General features: G+C 40.5%; 1 protein-coding gene across 5 annotated transcripts in view; it reads right to left on the bottom strand.

Annotated features, from left to right (window-relative positions):
* The window catches only part of LOC114463144 (dedicator of cytokinesis protein 3-like), a 59972-nt gene that overhangs the window by 23312 nt on the left and 18135 nt on the right, over positions 1–18525 (bottom strand). For all 5 annotated transcript variants that reach the window (XR_003674069.1, XM_028446433.1, XM_028446437.1 and 2 more), the window contains exons 12-27: positions 16263–16410; positions 16069–16157; positions 15654–15779; positions 15449–15573; positions 15010–15172; positions 14836–14942; positions 14595–14763; positions 14373–14470; positions 13709–13792; positions 8869–8969; positions 6271–6352; positions 4962–5132; positions 4484–4676; positions 2762–2889; positions 2057–2203; positions 17–115 (exon numbers count right to left, since the gene is read on the bottom strand). Coding sequence is in view for 4 of the 5 variants with exons in the window: in XM_028446433.1 (XP_028302234.1) it covers positions 17–115; positions 2057–2203; positions 2762–2889; positions 4484–4676; positions 4962–5132; positions 6271–6352; positions 8869–8969; positions 13709–13792; positions 14373–14470; positions 14595–14763; positions 14836–14942; positions 15010–15172; positions 15449–15573; positions 15654–15779; positions 16069–16157; positions 16263–16410 (2030 nt within the window). In the remaining variant the exon portion in view is untranslated. The remainder of the gene's footprint in view (positions 1–16; positions 116–2056; positions 2204–2761; positions 2890–4483; positions 4677–4961; positions 5133–6270; positions 6353–8868; positions 8970–13708; positions 13793–14372; positions 14471–14594; positions 14764–14835; positions 14943–15009; positions 15173–15448; positions 15574–15653; positions 15780–16068; positions 16158–16262; positions 16411–18525) is intronic.

Raw genomic sequence — 18525 nt, 5'->3', positions numbered from 1 at the left:
TCATCATCATCATCACCTTCAGCTCGTCTTTGCTCTGGAAGTTCTCCATCAGGTGCTGAAAGTGGGAATCTTTCATCTGACGGAGCAGTGACAGCAGACAGGAGACGTACTCGCCCTGGTAGAGAGAAACCACACCACTGTCACACTACTGATGTAACACACTGTGAAAGCAAACAACTATCAGCGTGATACTGCACCTCTGTACCTCTGTGGGAATACCCCCACCCTCCACTTTTCTCATTTTATAAATGAATGTTTGACATAATGTAACTTATTTATAACAAAAGTTCTTCAAGGATCGTAGACTATTTTTACAAGTTTGGCCTAAATGTTCTCATTAGTAGATCTATGTCTAACTACACACATTATTGTGCCCTATATTTAAAAAAAGGACTACTTTACAGTTTTAGAGCCTGTGTTCTTTCATCTTGAAATCACATGATTGATGATGTCACACTGCCTGTAAACATCTCATTGTTTTCTGTTGGAGAAACATTCAGCCTGATTTATAAAACATTTAGTGGAGGATTCATTTAAAAAAATGTTTAAAAATAGAACATTTCAGACTTTTTTTTAAATATCTTCATTATTTTTTCCTCACTGGATTAATAAAATAATGAATTGTTAATTATAACAGATTCAGTTGATTATTACTTACTAATACTTAATTTCATTTAGTTTTTCCTTTCTTAAAGCAGGTCCGACATTCAGAGGCGGATCCACTAAGATCTGAAATAAAGGGTGGTAAACTGTGTGCGTCCCTAAATCCTTTAGTGATGAAATGTATTCACCTGCTGCGAGAAATTCACTAACACTGCGGCACTTATAGGTGCGCATGCAGAAGTGGTGCAGACCGCCATATTTAAATGAGCATTTTGCTCGTTCAGAGCACAGAAGCACACACTGACATTTGAGGAAGTGAAATTAGAGGCAGATGAACTTCTGTCTGCTGCACAGATAAAATAAATAAATAAAAATGTTTTTTTTAAACATAACCCATCATACTGTTCACACTGCTTCTGTTTCAGGTGTTTTGATGCTGGAGATGGTGGTTCCTGATCAATGGTTCACAGCTCAGCTAGTCTAGAACATTCTGATGGTCTATCCTTCTATTCTATTCTGTTTGTCCTTCTGTTCACTAACAATAACCAGTGGAACCACATGTTCTCCACCTCTGAACCTGGTTCTAAAGGAGATTTATTATTATAAATAGAGGGAGTTTTTTCTTCCCACTGTCACTAAATGTTTGTTCATGTGGATCTTGTTGAGTTTTTTCTTTCTTACTGTGACTTTATATTTTGTTCAGCTTTGATGACTTTGACGTATTTTGCACTATATAAATAAAGTTAAATTGAATTGAATTAAAACAACCTAATGATAATAATTCTTCTTATTTAATGCGTGTGCTCCATCAGGTCCTGTAACTTTGTTCTGATCAGTGCATGAAAAACAAGCAGATTAGGACAGAAAGCATCTTATTGATCTGAGTTAATACAGCTCCACAATCTGTCAATCAGCAGCATTTTAAGATGATCTACTGACCATCATCCAGCAGGTCTGACCTCCTGAGTCACGCACAGCATCCTCTCTCCACCGCAGCGTCACCTGACTCCAGCTGTTCTTCTCTCATACACAAACTTTACTCTGCATTTTATCATTCAGTGGCTGTTAATATTGACTATTGTTTTATTGAAATTATTTACTTTCTTATACTACAAATGTTAACTGAAGCATTTTTTTCCAACTTCACTGTTTTTTGTGTGTTTGCACCTGCTTGTCAGTCGTACTATTTTCAGGTGCTAAAACAATCACCACAAACAGTCCAGATTTGATGAATTGTATTCCTCCCACTGCATTCATTTATTTGCATTTCCTCCGCCCATTTTTTTGCTCTCCTTGTGAGCTCCGCCTACTTTACGTATTCATTAGAGGGAAACGCGCTAAATCAATTGAGGGCACATTGTGACGCGCAGTTGATTTGGATGGCCCCGCCCTGCTGAGGATGGATTAATGATGGATGAGGATGGGTGAGGTAGTAGTAGTGTTAGTTACTAACGGTGATCTCGGCCGTGCACTGAGGACAGCGTTGACCTCTTACCGCCTCCTGCGATTGGCTCCTTGTCATTAGGGTCAGCAACGTCTGCAGGAGGACGTCCAGGAGGGACTCCACCATCATCTCCACCTCCTCCTGCACCACCCCGTCCTGGAGGAGGGACAGACACACAGAGACAGACACTCACACACACTTAAACACCTGCACACACGTACATACCTGCACGTGTAAGCGCCTAATATTTATTTTGTTATACACACACACACACACTTACACACCTGCACACCTATTATATTTATTTCTAAGTGTTTACATGTCACGTAGAGGGTGCTACATAGTGAAGGTCACCTGATCACTATAGCTTCACTCACTACACACCTGTGTCTACGTGTGACTGATATATTTATGTTTGTTAGATGTACATCCAGGTGTGGTGTGTGTGTATACACTTTAATGTGTATGTACATTATAGCGTCTGCAAACATGTTAACACATTAACACGTCTACAAACACACATGCAGACGAGACTTGTGCATTGTGCCCGTCTATCCGTTCTAAGTCTACGGGAAATGTAGATCAGACGTGAAGGTGCAGGGTACGTGTTTGTTTACACATTTGTTGGACTAGTGAGCATGAATTTAGAAGCGATCCACCCCCCATAGCGTACGTGCGTGTGTGCGTGTGTGTGTGTGTGCGTGCGTCTGTCACCATGGAGCTGCTCTTGATGATGGAGAACATGTTGCTGAGGATCCCTGAACAGATCAGTAGTTCTTTGTTCTGCCTCAGGTGGAGATGGAGGTGATGGAGGACCACAGGGAGGAGGATCCTACGTGACTCTGAGGACACACACACACACACACACACGGTTTGTCAATCTTCATAAAAATAATATTTAGTCCCTGGGTGGGCTGCTGCTGATGCTGCTTCTGTTCCGGGTCCTGCTGGCTCTGGGTCCGCCGGCTGCCCGTTCGGCGCGGCTCTGGCCATCTGCTGGGCGTGGGCCTTGGCTCCCCTGCTGGGGACTTAGGCGGGGGGTTTAATAGGAGTAATGGTGGGGGGGGCAAATGTTGGCGGGGGGGCCTTGGGGTTTGGGTCAGTGGTGGGGTGCGCCGTGTCCTCAGCTCCTTGGGGCTTTCTTGGGTGTGTATGTAGGGGGCGGTGGCTGCCTCTGGGCTTGGGATCTCGGGGGCGTCTAGGGGGATGCTTGGCTGTGGGGGGTGGCCTGGGGCTCCCTGGCCCCCACTCTTTCTGCTAGCCTGACTGCATCTTCAGGCCCGGGGCAGCGCTTGGGTTTACAGTAGAGGTTCTTAAACATACACTGGTCTATGATGCATAGATTCAATGTAATAAAACATATATTGCTTTCTTTAAAATATTGCACTTATTGTAGTTTTGACCTTTGACATCATGTCCAGACAAAGTGAAGAAAAAAATAAAGTAAAATATAATAATAATGTATTTTTAAAATGTGTTTGTGTATCTAAACCTTCTGCCAATATTTCATAAATTATTGCAAATAATTGTTTTCAGTGAATTACAATTTATTTTAGTTTTTATTTTATTTTCTGTTTGGTTTTTAATTGTCATTGTTGCGTATTGTGCTGTGATCAGTTTTTGTATATTTTGTTAATGCAAAAAAAATTTTTTAAACAATGTAATCTATCTTTTTTAACTACTTAGTTACATCAAATACATCAATTCACAATAATTATAATCTCTATCTTTTGTGTTAGCTGTAGGTATGGAATCATTTTGTGCATCATTTCAGTTTTCATTATTATATTATTTGTTTTTATCAGTGTATTATTATTACTTTAGTACATAACTATGTAATTAAAGTATTACTTTGTTGATGCTGGTTAGCAGACGAATCCATCTTAACAAGATTGTCATTTGGTATTTTTAAATTACAGACAGAGATAAAATGTTTCTTATTAATAGATAAATAGATTTATTGATCCTGCAGTAAGGAAGTTTACTCATTTCATATTTTATTTAACATGACTCAAAACCTGTTTTCTAAGCATTTATTTCAGAATTTGAATATTATACGACTTCATCAAGTGCTCAGAAAATAACAAAGCTTTAAAAACAAACAAACAAATAATACATAAACATCTATTTAATGTGATGCTACAGGGTGTGTAGTTACACTAATCACTACATTAAGTATTAGTGCCACCAGGGGGAGCTGTTACCATAAAACTAAGCGCTCGTCTTACGTGGTTTTTTCCTTTATGTCTTTTTTTTTTTAAATTACAATTAAAAACACCACAAAAACATATTTACATGTGTGCTATTAAATATGTAACAAACATCGTATGGTCGTTTACACAAACTCTGGTAAAGATTGTGAGTGAAGGAAGTGCACTGAAAGGATCGGGCAGTGACATGTGCAGTGGTGGGCGTGTCATGGGCGTGTCCTCCTACCTGGGAAGGTGAACAGGCTGCTGTCCACGGTGCGGGCCACGGCCTGCAGTTTGACCACGTCCAGGTTCTGAGGCATGTGGCCGGTGGACGGGAGGCTGCCCAATGCGCCGCGCAGGAACTCTGCCACCTCCTGCACCGAGAACATCTGCAGCAGCTCCTCAAAGATCACCGGGAACGAGCTGAGCAGAGTGGCCTGGGGAAGGGGGAGGAGCTCTGAGCAGAGGCTGGTGTAGCACTTCAACTGGTCATTGTTACAACTGGTGTCACTCAGCGTTTACATTCATTTAATAAACACATAAAACACATCATCAGTCATGGGGGGGGGGGGGGGGGCTAGGGCATGTGGACCCTGTGGTTCAGTGGAGTGAGGGGTCCAGGGATCCAGTTTGGATGAGGGGAGGGGAAAGGTCAAAGGAAACATCTGTCAGGTTTCTATCACTGGAGCAGCCATGACACCAGTCAACATACGGTTCCTGACCTGAGTGAAGGCCAGAGTGTCGGCGCCGCGGCCGTCCAGGCTGAGCACGAAGCGCACGGACTGGAAGAGTTCCTGAACACTGCAGTGGAACTGGTCCTCCTCCATCCCACATGTGGCCCTGGAGTACAGGAGCCGGGACCGGACCAGGAACTTAAACAGGTACTCCACCGCCTGGACCAGGAACACCAGCAGGAAGAGCTTAGAAAGCACAGCATCATCTAAACATATCTGTTAACTCTGTTAAATATAAAAATGCTGCTTTCTTCCATCTGTGAATTAAAAAGATTGACTTTCATTCTTTTTCTACTCAGTTTGGTCAAATATTCAGGGTGAAGATTATTGAAGTAGCATTAGAATTAACCATTAGCATTCTCATTTTGATTAATGTTTCGTGTTAGCACTATATGTTAGCATTAGCATCAGTGCTCTCTCACACAGTTCAATACGCTCACACAAACATTTCTCACACTGTCCTTCCATTAGTAACATAGACATATATAGAACAGATTAGCAGACTGCTGTTTCAATCAAAGACCTATCGGCCAATCAGATTAAGGCATTAGCATTTATTGTGTATTGATTGTTACTAATCAATAAATACTAATAAAGGTTGTCAAGTTTAATGCATGTTGTTATATGATCATTTTGTCTTACATGTAGTGTAGTGTGTAGCATTTAGTGTTAACTCTTTCAGTGCCATTGACGTAATATTACGTCAATTACGTTTTTTCACGGAGATTACAAGAATGCACCCTGGCAGAGGTCCCTCATCAAAATCTAAGCTGTAGTGACCAACTGTGCCCTGAAGATGGCAGCAGTGCACCTTTAGATGAGAGATTAGCCACTGATGCTACCATTAGCTAAGAAGGAAGAAGCAGGATATACAAAATATTCTGTGGGTCTTTAAAAATCAGTCAAAATGCTGAAAAACAGCTGGCACTGAATGAGTTAATATTAGAGTTAGCATTAATGTATTGTGAATTGTGTTAGCATTTTTTGTTAGCATCAGTATTAGAGTTGTTTAAGCATTAGGGTTGTGTGTTTGTGTTCACAATTTAAGCATGTGTAGCGTGTTAGCATTATGTGTAGTGTTGTGTTAGCATTATGTGTAGCATTCTGTTTAGCATTTTGGGTAGCATTGAGTTAGCATTGCGTATAACATTGTGTTAGCATTACGTGTAGTGTTGTGTAACCATTATATGTAGCGTTGTGTTAGCATTGTGTGTTGCGGTGTGTTAGCATTGTGTGAACATTGCATGTAGCATTGTATGTAGTGTTGTGCTAGCATTATATGTTAGCATTGCGTTACCTTCATAACCTCCTGAATGTGATCTTGTCTGACGACTTCTGCAGAGTGATCCAGGACCCACTTCAGACAACGAATCAGCTCTCTGCAACACAACACAACAGTTACACACAGAGACCACAGCTGCCAAGTCTCATCCTTTGAGAGTGACAGTCACGTAATTTGACGCATTCTCACACCACACTTGACATTTCTCACGCTAATATTTCTCCATTCAATACTCTATTTTTTTCATGATAATGAACTTTGGTCCTCATGGCTTGCCGTAGCTCCAGTAACTCTGATTGACTGACTGAGATAACCAATCCCAGACCAATCCATGTCTCCTTGTGCCTAAATCTAACCAACCACCGCAGGCATCACACAATAATAAACCAATCAGAAGCAACGTAAGGCAGGTCATGATGAGCCTAACGACACCTCACACACACTGACTCATCAAAGAAAGTGTTTCTAGTGGACAGACGCCGTCTGAGATGGTATGTAGTGACCCACTTATGTTCACTGTTTATATTGGTGTGTGTGTGTGTGTGTGTTATAGTGTTAGTTTTACTCGTCTAAAAAACCAACATTTTGTGTGTGTGTCTCTCTCTCACTCACGGATGTATTAGGGTGTGTGATCTGACGATATTAGATCATTAATGATTAAAACATGAGATTGTAGAACCGTCTGTAGTTCACATTTTATTCCTCGCGGTGCCGTGTCTGTGTCATATGTCTATGGTCCATACACAGCACATCCAATGTTTTTTTATCTGCCAAATCACACCTATTACTAGTCAGTGTGTCAGCGTTACAGACATTAATTAAGATTAATTAAGAGCTTAAACAGAGCAGAAGTACACCTCCCCCCCAGTGCACAGACACAGTCAGTTGTGTCAGTGACTGTCTGTCAGAGGCTCAGTGCAGATGTCTGTCTGTCTGTTAAACACTGAAAGATGTTTGAGGAAACACTGCATGTGTTTCTCTTCTCTAACTAACTCTGTCTCTCCTCAGCAGAGATCTGCTGCTGCTGCAGCTAACGGGGCTGTTTACACATTCTTAAAGAGACAGTGTCCTGAATGTGATTTACTTTAAAAACTACTTTCAACAACTCAGAGCTGCCCTGAAAAAATCATCACTACATCATTTAATCACATTTCAGCCTTAATGAAGGAAAAAGTCCAAATGTAGTTATTGTGCTGCTAGTGATTAATAAAAGGGTCTTTGTGGCTCCACTGACTTTGACCTATTATTGTTTTTATTGTAAAACTATTGATAAAAATAAATGGTTTATATCACCTATTGTCATTTAGAGTAAAAATATATAGATATGAATATTGGTCCATATCACCCAGGCCTAATGTAACCAAAGCAGTAACATTTTATCTTGTAAATGATATGATTGTCTAAACTGTGTGAAATGAGGCGTTCAAACACTGATTAAAGTATGATTTTATTAATATGAGTGTGTTACCTCAATAACTAATAGAAATCACTAGACTGATATACTGCCTTGTTATGTAGCAGTGATGCTAATGCTAATGCTAATGCTACACTACTTTAGTTAAACATAGTAAAAAGACTGTGTGACTATAAGAACATGTCAGACCTTTAGTTTAATGTTAATTATACTTAGAACTAGTTTGATAAATTACTTACATACAATTTAAAAACAATATTTGAAAATGACCTTGTCTTAAATGATCTTTTATTACTTTTTTCATTTAGGACGATGATTTTAAGTAAGTGAATTGGTTTGTTTTATTGGTAAATAACTTTAAAATAGTCTAAATGATTTGAATGAAAAAAATCATATTGTGATCGTGATTTTACAAAGAAAAAATCGTGATATGATTTTTTCCCATATCACCCACTACTATGTGTGTATGTCTATGTTAGACATTAACTAAATGAATTAAAACTCTTAATCAGCTACTAGCAGTGTTATAAACACTGTTAGTAGCTGAATTACACTTGTAGGTTATATCATCATAAATACATAATCTAATGTTCATTTGAACTGTTCTTATGATTATTATTGTATGTAATAGTGTATTTCTATAGACATTGATTCAATGAAACATGACTTGATGTTTGAATGTTTTTTACATGATGATCTTTTTAATGACGTCCTTTCTGTTGCAGACAAGGAGAGCTGAGGTAAAGGTAGCACTGCCTTGGGCCACAGTGTTTTAAGTGGGAGCCTCTGTCATCATCAACATCTGTGATAAACACCTACAACATGAGACATGTCCCCAGATAAATGATGGACAGTTGTTCATATGAAATATTGACTAATAAATGGATTAATTATTGTTAGTTTTCATTTGTAATTTGTGGTTGATTAAAACTAGCATTAGGAGGACACAGTGCAGGGAGAGCTGCTGGTATGGAGGTGATGACATCATTCTGAAGGTAGAAATCAACGTTAAAACAAAGTCATGTTAAAAAAGGACACTTCTTTTTGCCGGAACGCATCAGGTCATTAAAGTCTCATTATTATCATTTTCTGAAACTTGGCAGCCCTGGAGAGAGACACACACACACACACACACACACACACACACACACACACACACACACACACACACACACACACACACACACACACTTACTTACTTATAGGCCAGTGCTCCAGCGAAGTGTTTGTGGATGTAAGTGTCCATCACGGGCCTGAAGTGGAAGTATTTACTGTCCCTCAGTAGGTTTATGATGAACACCTGAACACACGCACACACATACACACACGTCTCACGCTAACAGGTAAAGATTTTAAATCACAAATCAACTTTAACTTCAGCAACATTTCAACCCTTCAGTTTTCTTCTGAACATTTATAAAGTTTCTACTTTAAATAAGAGATCAATCAATCAATCTTTATTTGTATAGCGCCAAATCATAACCAATGGTATCTCAAGGCACTTTACAGTAGAGCAGTCTTAAGGACGGACTCTTCATTTTATGGATACACACATATGCATATATACGTATATACACATACATATGTGTAAGAGATCCTTCCTCAGGAAACGCTGATGCAGGGGCGGAGCCAAAACGTAGCTAATGGGTGGACCTGGAAAAATCAGGATGGGCCTGATTATTTTTAAAGCTGATATGAGATGTACGTTAATGATTTATGATAGGCTGTAATAAAATCTGCAGGCCACTGTAAATTAGCCTACGGTAAGAATAATATACCTATGAGTGGATATACAGGAGTGACCGCTACTCCCTGATGGCTCCGCCTTTACCCCTCCCCCCTCCCCTCTGTGCTCTGTCTCACTCACATGCATGTTCACAGCTGCTGCAGAAGTGGAGCTCAGCAATAAGAAAACAATAAACTATCATTATATATGTTAAAAAACGTGACTAAAAAGTCAGTTTTAACTCTGTCAGCGGTGACGCGCTTTCAGTGTGAGCTCGTGTATGTAAGGGGTCGAGAACGAGCAGGGAGACATGATTGGTTAAAAAAAACAGTTTGTTTTTTCTGTTAGTGGAAGTTATTACAGACCTTCTCTTGCTTCTCTCGACGAGGACAGTCGCACTCTCTGTTTCTCCCTCCCTTCCTTTCTTATCTCTCCCAGCTGCTGCTTTGTCAGGTCTTGTGAAACTAACAAGAGCCTCTCTCTGCAACTCATCCAAAACCGTAATAATGGAATTAATTAGTTGGCCTCTCAGTGCTATCGATCAGATTTTTTCGACGAAAAGAACCAGGGGTGGTGAACCCGCATGTCCAAGTGGGACGTTTGCGGCTGGATACGCACTTGACCCTTGGAACAAGTGGCGAGTTGTGTGTCTGTCCATCCTTTCCGTGGAAGACGTGGAGGACATCTACATGATTGGAATAATGATAGTAGGCATGCTGCTGATCGGAGCTGGTGGCTTCCTAATCTATGGAAAAGTCCGTACTACGCTGGCGACTGTTTTGGAAAAGCTGCCAGTGATTTCTGAAGGATGTAGCTGCTTTTGGATCGTCTACGCGTTATGGATAACAACTGGGAGAAGTTGGAGACCCGGCTTGGAAGTGGAAACTAGGCCATTCATTGGATTACAGCAGAGAGACCCAGGACAGAAGGCTATTGGAAATTAACATAGCCTGTATATAAATCACATTGTTTATCTCCCTTTCAGCTCCCCAGCCAGCCAAGGCTAAAGCCAAGGTTGTCTCAACTCTTATCACCAGGAAGTTTCTGCAGACGGCGGCTCTTACCCCCACTCCCTCCCCCCGCTCCTTCCCTACATTCCCACCTGGAACTGTTGATGCTGAACTTTTCCACACGTCATCTGGTTGTCAGTAACGCAGCTACAGGTCTTCAACTTCAAATGCCTCGTTGGCATCTTTCCCCACCTCCCATCCACAGCTGCATGGAGGCGTGGTTGCAGCGCCGACTGGCAGCACGCCCATGTCCCCAAACGGCTGGAATCCTGCTGTTCTTCCCACCTGACCCCCTCCCCCAGCCAACCTCCCACCCAACCCTTCCCACATGCCTTGTCTCGAGTTGTTTGACTGTGTCATGCTTACATTTATGTTTGCAGAGGCGGTTTTTTTTCCTGGTTTCACACTGTTTTCTCTGTTTAGGGAAATCAGTTTCAAACTGGCAGTTTTTTATCCCCTCACCCCTCCTCTCCTCCTGTTATTGATCCCTTTTTCACCTAAATATGTGGGCGCCGCAAAAGGCTGCCCCGGTGTGTTGATGTGTCTCCTTTCACTGCAACTACCAAGTCAAATTCCTCGTATTGTTCTAAACTGTACCTGGTCAATAAAGCTGATTCTGATTCTGATTTACAGCTGCTACAGATGATGGATTTTCTTTGTTTATTTTTCAGAGAACATAAGATTTTAATTTCAGACATAAAGACAATTTCAACCAAAAACTTCAAAAGAGTATCTGGAGGAAATGATCTACTCTAGCTTTTAGTTTTGTTCCAGACATCTGTCAATCACTTTAAAGATGAAGTTTGTTTTTGTTACCGGTCCCAGGCGTGGCGACCACAATAACAAGAATAAATCTGTAAAATAAAGGCGGAGTCTCAGGATGAAATACATGAGCACTCATATCATTCTCCACGTTGCGTCTCTTATTTTCTTTAAAACACATTTACAATTTACATTTTGTGTATAAATCCAGCTCAAATATATTCAAAACATGTATATACATACATTCATTAGCTTAGTTTACTCAGTAAAACAAAATTATTAAATAATAAATCAACATTCTCTCATTATAGCTTTTAACATTATATTCTGTACATTAAAGGAACAAAAAGTGCTTATTGAGCTTTCAACGCTACTAAAGTAAATGGTAAATGGTAAATGGACTTGATTTTATATAGCGCTTTATCACCACTGAAACAGTCTCAAAGCTCTTTACACATCAGCTCATTCACCCAATCACTCTCACATTCACACACCAGTGGGACAGGACTGACATGCAAGGCACTAGTCGACCACTGGGAGCAACTTAGGGTTCAGTGTCTTGCCCAAGGACACTTCAACACATAGTCAGGTACTGGGATCGAACCCCCAACCTCTCAATCAGAAGACGACCCACTACCACCTGAGCCACGGTCGCCCCGTGGCTCAGGTGGTCATATCAGGAAGTCTTAGGAATGAACTCACACACACACACATATATATATATTATTGTTATTGCTATTCTTATATTATTCTTTTTTTATATTATTCTTTTATCTTATAGTTACTGGTATTCTCATTGTATTATTATTATTGCTATTACCTTATTATTTGATGTTGTTATTGTTTTTATTGTATTATAGTTACTGGATTTTCATTATATTATTTTGTTATTGTTATTGTATAATTTTACTATTGTATTTAAGTTATTGCTATTCTTAAAATTACCAGTGTATTCTTTTTCATTATTAATATATATTTTTATTATAGTTACTGGTGTTCTCATTGTATTATTAGCATTGCTATATTATCATTATATTACCTTTTATTTATTTAATATTGTTTATTATTAATATTGTTTTTAGTACATTATTATTTTGTTATTGCAATTATTACCATTAATATCATTACAATATTACTTTTATTACTATTACTACTTTCACTATTAATATTATATCAACATATTTATTATTATCAGGGCTCGACACAAACTTGTCCACTGGTGTGACAAACTTTCTCTGTTAATCGAGGGGTTGTACAGCATAGACATATATGCTGATGAATAGTTGACTTAACTGGTTACCGTAGTTACCGTGTCTCTTAACAACCTGCGATGGTTTATGTGCAAGAAGCGCGCGCATGTGTGATAGATAATGCACGGAGGAGATAGCTGACACACACACACACACACTATTTATAATAAAAATATACTAAATGAGTAAAATAAAACTAAAAACTAAACAATATTTATACAAAAAGTACACAAAACGACAACAGAAATGCATAAAAATATACAAAAAGGCTCCAAAAACACACGAAATGACTCCAAAATACATACATTACAGAAAAATACACCAAACAACAACAAACATATGAAAATGACTCAAAATACACAAAACTAAATATTTATACAAAAATACACAAAATAACAATAGAAATGCACAAAACTACACTAAAAAAAGATACAAAAATACACAAAAAGATTCCAGAATCACACTGCAATGGCAACAAAAAACTATAATTATACAAAAAATGCACAAAAACACAACAGAAAGATACAAAAATACGCAATTATAGCCCTTATGCTCCCACATGAATGCATACTTTCGACGGCCACTGTACGAGTCTTTAATAAGTAACACAAAGTTTAAGGCTTTCAATCATGGTGATTTTAACCACGTACTGACCTGTAAAGACAGCGAAAGAGGAAGAAACACAGCAGGAAACAGGAAGTGCCTCTACTACGGGACTAAACAACTACAGTGCTAAAGGTTCCACTTACCGTTCTACTATTCCACTCTAATTATTCTAGAACAAAGCTCTTAATTCACAGAATTGTCTGGAGAAATGTTAAACGTAACCATAGCCACCGGGACTAGAGATGCGTTTCATTTTCTCACTGCTAATGTGGGTTTCGCTAACATTGGTTTGAATCCCACATTTGACAAATGTTTTTTTTCATTTTAACATATTTAACACGGAAAATTCCACCTTTAAAATGACATTTCAGACAAAAATAAACATTTTAGGGTTAAGGATAGAGTTACGGTTAGGGTTAAAATAAAAGGGTTAGCTAAAAATAAATATGAGCTAAAATACAAATGACGGAACTTTGAGTCATATGGTGCACCTATCACATGACCTAAACTGGCCAATGAGGGCATTGCGTATCCATAGAGTGGAGGTCTACTGATACGTTTATCGTACCCACTGCCTTTTTTTCATGAATCTCACTGGGTGGGCCTGTGCCCATCCAGGCCCACCCATAGCTCCGCCCCTGCGCTGATGATGTCCTGATTGGACAATGTCGCCCACCCCTCCTACCAGTGACTGGAACACCAGTGCTCCGTATTTGTCCGTGTTGTCGTCCAGGATGGAGAACAAAGTGTCCAAGATGTCCTGCAGGAACTGTGAGAGGAACAGAGACACACGGTCACCACTGCTTTTATTGTGAAATCCATGCAGGAAGAGCTTCAACGAACTAACACTTCATTACTGTGCTTTATACTTAATTACACTTTAAACACATAAACATCTTCAGAATATGTTGTTTATAAAGACAATGTACACAGAGCATTGTTAGCACTGTTAGCATTGATAGTATTTTTAGCATTATTAGTACTGTTAGCATTGTTAGCACTGTTAATATTGTTAGCACTTTTAACATTGTTAGCACTGTTAGTACTGTTAGCATTACTGTTAGCATTGTTAGCACTATTAACGTTGTTAGCACTGTTAGCACTGTTAACACTATAAGCGTTATTTGCATTGTTAGCACTGTTAATATTTATAGCATTGTTAGCAGTGTTAGCATTATTAACACTGTTAACATTGTTAGCATTATTAGCGCTGTTAGCTTTGTTAGCATAAAGTGACCTCTAGCTTAGTACAGTATGCTAGACAGGACAAGAATAGACGAGACGAGAAAAGAAAAAAAGACAAAGAGGACGAGACACAATAAAGTCACATGTTCAGGCTCGTTAGTCACCTTAACGATCTCCTCTCCACACACGTGTCGGAGGCGACCCAGGATGTCCAGGACTCGGTCGGGATGAGCTTTCCACTTCAGCAGAGCCAGGAGGTCGACTGGAAGATCAGCAGAAGGTCAAAGGTCATGGATCAATGACATCGCAGACTGAACGTCCACTAGGACACAACAGGAAGGACACACAGAGAGAAACCGTATGGCTGTGGTGTTCGTGGGACGGACCGTTCTGGGTGAGCTTGGTGGAGGAGAGCTGGGTGGAGATCCAGAAGCTCTCCTTCAGGCTGCGCTGAAAGACGAGGGCAGGCGGGGCATTGGCAGTGTGGAGGTCGTCCTTACAGCAGGGCAGGCCCAGGTAGAAGGCGTGGTTACTGAAGGTGGTGCTGTCCTCACACTGAGGGGTGGAGACCACACCGCTGTCACTGTCCTGAGACGTCATGGGGGCGGCGCCCCCTGATGAACTCACCTTGTAGACGTAGAGCTCGTGGGTGTCGTCGGACAGCGTCGTCCCGTCCTCCCTCATCAGAGGTGTGAAGGAGAAGCCGAACAACTTCTTTTCTCCTTTGTCCTTTGCTGCAGACGAAGAGAGACCACACACAGTTACAACCCACGGGAGCCCCCACAGACCACCCTGACTCACTGGAGCAGTGTCTGAACTCAAAGCGGAGGTGCGATCCTCTGAAGCGGTGGATGGGGATGGGCAGCTTGACCAGCTCCCCCCACCGAGGGCTATTGTTGTGGTACAGGACGAAGGAGGCGTGCTCGGGAACATTGGGCTCACCCGATCCTAGAGAGATGCAGTCCTGCAGGGACGCACACGCCCACAGTGTCAGTGGAGAGAGGTCACATGACAGATTTCCCCGCCCACCCACCTTGAGCACCTCTCTGTTGGACCCGCCCCTTGACTACCCACCATGAGCACCTCTCCGTTGGACCCGCCCCCATTCACCCACCCCTTGAACACCTCTCTGTTGGCCCTGCCCCCCTGGCCCATCACCTTGAGCACTTCTCTGTTGGCCCCGCCCCCTTGCCCACCCACCTTGAGCACCTCTGTTGGCCCCGCCCCCTTGCCCACCTACCTTGAGCACTTCTCCGTCGGCGTCCAGCACGTAGACGGTCACCTGGACGTTCTTCTGAACACTCTTCCCTCCTCGTTCAAACTCTCCTCGCTCCAGTGTCAGATAAAGGTCGTTACGCACATCGCCTTTAAACATAGGAGGAACAACATCAAGAAGCTCCACCCCCCCAGTGCCTCTACATGCTAAGCTCCGCCCCCTCACTCACCAGGCATGATGACATCAGGAAAGCCCAGTTTTCTGGTGATGAAAACGTTTCTGCTGAAAAAATGAGGATTGTCTCTACGGAGCTGATCTACGTCTCCTCTGAACAGCTGGAGGGAGATCAACACACCTACACACACACACACACACACACACACACACACACACACACACACACACACACACACACACACACACACACACACACACACACACACACACACACACACACACACACACACACACACACACACAGTCACACTAACTCCTGGATCAGTACAGTTTAGTTGGTGCTATGGTTTGACTGGTGATCATGTGTGTGTCACTGTGTGTGTGTCACTGTGTGTGTGTCTAAGGTGTCAGCAGTAGTAATGGTGACCAGTTGTAGTGCTACGGCCACAGATGAAGCTAGCGCTAACCGTAGCTACTGCTAGCAGCGCTGTACTTGGTGCTGGACTTGCGGATGATGTTCTCGTGGATCTGGCACCACTCATTCTCATTGTTGCAGCTGAAGGAGAAACACATGTTTGAAACACACACACACACACACACACACACACACACACACACACACACACACACACACACACACACACAGGAAGCATGGACTCACGTGTAGACCTTCAGAACAAAGTCCTTCTCCTCCTTCAGCTCAGAGATGGTCTGTAGAATGTCACTCATGGCCAGGACAGCACAGCCGTACGGACGGCGATACTGGACGTGGGCGGGGCCTTTCTTACTGTCGTTCAACAGCATCCGACCTGTACAACCACACACACATCACTGATCAGGAAACGACCAATCAGAGCAACCCTCTGACCCATCATCACACTGACCAGTTATTACCAGTCTGTGTGATGCTGGTGTTCTAAACCAGCTGGTGATCATGTTAACTGGTGACTGAGTGTTAGCTAGTCATCAGTTAGCATGGACACCAGTTTGAACAGAACAGCAGTGAAGCTGCTGATGGAGTTTTTTTGTGAGACCATATTTACAGTCTTGAGGTCTTATTGATTAGCCTTATAAAGTGATTAGATAATAAATGTGTAAATATGTCTGATCTTATAAACTTTCCCTCTTTTACTGAAGTGGATATCTCAACAGTAAAGTAGGTCAAATCTCTGAATTATATTTTGTGATTATTAGTATGTCTAGAACATGTAATTACTAAATTATTGTTGAATACATGCACCAACTTATGTCTTTGTTGTAGTTTTATAACGTTGGGTGTGAGTGGAAGTTAAAATGGCATCTGCACCTTGAACAATACATGAAGACAGCACTTCTCAAATACTGATTTAATACTACTAGAAATATAATGTATTTGAAAGTTCTAAATGTTTTTTAATCTGTTTAGACCAGATTTGAGTCATTCTTGTGGTATTTCTAATCCTTCCAGTAGCAATATTTGAAACTGTGGCTGTATTTTATCTGTAAAAATACATTTATAGCTGTTTATTTTGTTTGTTTGCTGAAATATCTCAAGGCAGACGCTGTTAGTGTACGATGGTTACTGTGGGGGTGTGGTCTATGTTAACTAGAGAACACATCAGGCTCATCCAGACAGTATTGTGTGACTATAGTGGAATGTATCACATCATTCATTTGCATTGAAATGATTTACACTATTATCTCCATTTCAGAATGAAACGTGTTTACACTATGAAAGACGTGACAGTGAAATACATTCAGACTCCAGTGAATCAAGTGACGAGGATTCTGGTCCAAACAGAATCAGACACAATCATCTTCTCTTATTCTAGTAACAATTCATTTCTGTTGTTTGTCTTATTCAATAATTCACTGATTATATAGTTTTTAATGTATGTTTGACATTATAATTGATGTTTTTCTCATCTTATTCAGACAAAACTAACTCCCAACACACCTGTATCACCAGTGACATCACATGAGAGTATTAACAGTGTATCTGCTTTTCAGATGAAAGGAACTGCTTTTAGGAGGAACAGTGTACATGAATATAATATAATAATCCTGGTTCCACCAACGTGTCCTTTTTTTGCCCAATAAATTTTAATTCATAAAAATATGACAAATGATATGAAAAATAGAGCTTTGTAAACAATCCACAGTGCAAATGAACCTTCGTTGTTCAGTATATTTGTATTGACAGTGTGGGTAGAAATACACTAATTCTGCTTCCATCCACGGCCAATGTTGTTATATTTCTGTAAAAACTTACTAAAACGTAAAAAATTAAATAACCTTTCAATTCCTGCACCACAGGCCTCCATTAACATGTTTAGCTCTTTTTTCTATTTTTGGGTTTTACAGTTCTGGTTTACACTGGTTAAACTGGTTTATACTGGTTTATACTGGTTAAACTGGTTTATACTGGTTTATACTGGTTTATACTGGTTAAACTGGTTTATACTGGTTTATACTGGTTATACTGGTTTATACTGGTTATACTGGTTAAACTGGTTTATACTGGTTTATACTGGTTTATACTGGTTTATACTGGTTTATACTGGTTAAACTGATTTCTACTGGTTAACCTGGCTTATACTGGTTTATACTTGTTTTACTGGTTAGACTGGTTTATACTGGTTTAACTGGTTTAACTGGTTTAACTGGCCTATACTGGTTCTACTGGTTAAACTGGTTTATACTTGTTTTACTGGTTTTACGGGTTAGCCTGGTTTATACTGGTTTATACTGGTTTACCTGGCTTATACTTGTTTTACTGGTTAGACTGGTTTATACTGGTTAAACTGGTTTATATTGGTTTATACTGGCTCTACTGGTTAGACTGGTTTATACTGGTTAAACTGGTTTATATTGGTTTATACTGGCTCTACTGGTTAGACTGGTTTATACTGGTTAAACTGGTTTATACTGGTTCTACTGGTACT

This window comes from Gouania willdenowi, chromosome 5, assembly GCF_900634775.1.
Source record: "Gouania willdenowi chromosome 5, fGouWil2.1, whole genome shotgun sequence".
Taxonomy (NCBI): Eukaryota; Metazoa; Chordata; class Actinopteri; order Blenniiformes; family Gobiesocidae; genus Gouania; species Gouania willdenowi.
Note: the sequence above shows the minus strand (reverse complement) of the source record. Positions and strands in the feature narration are given on the sequence as shown.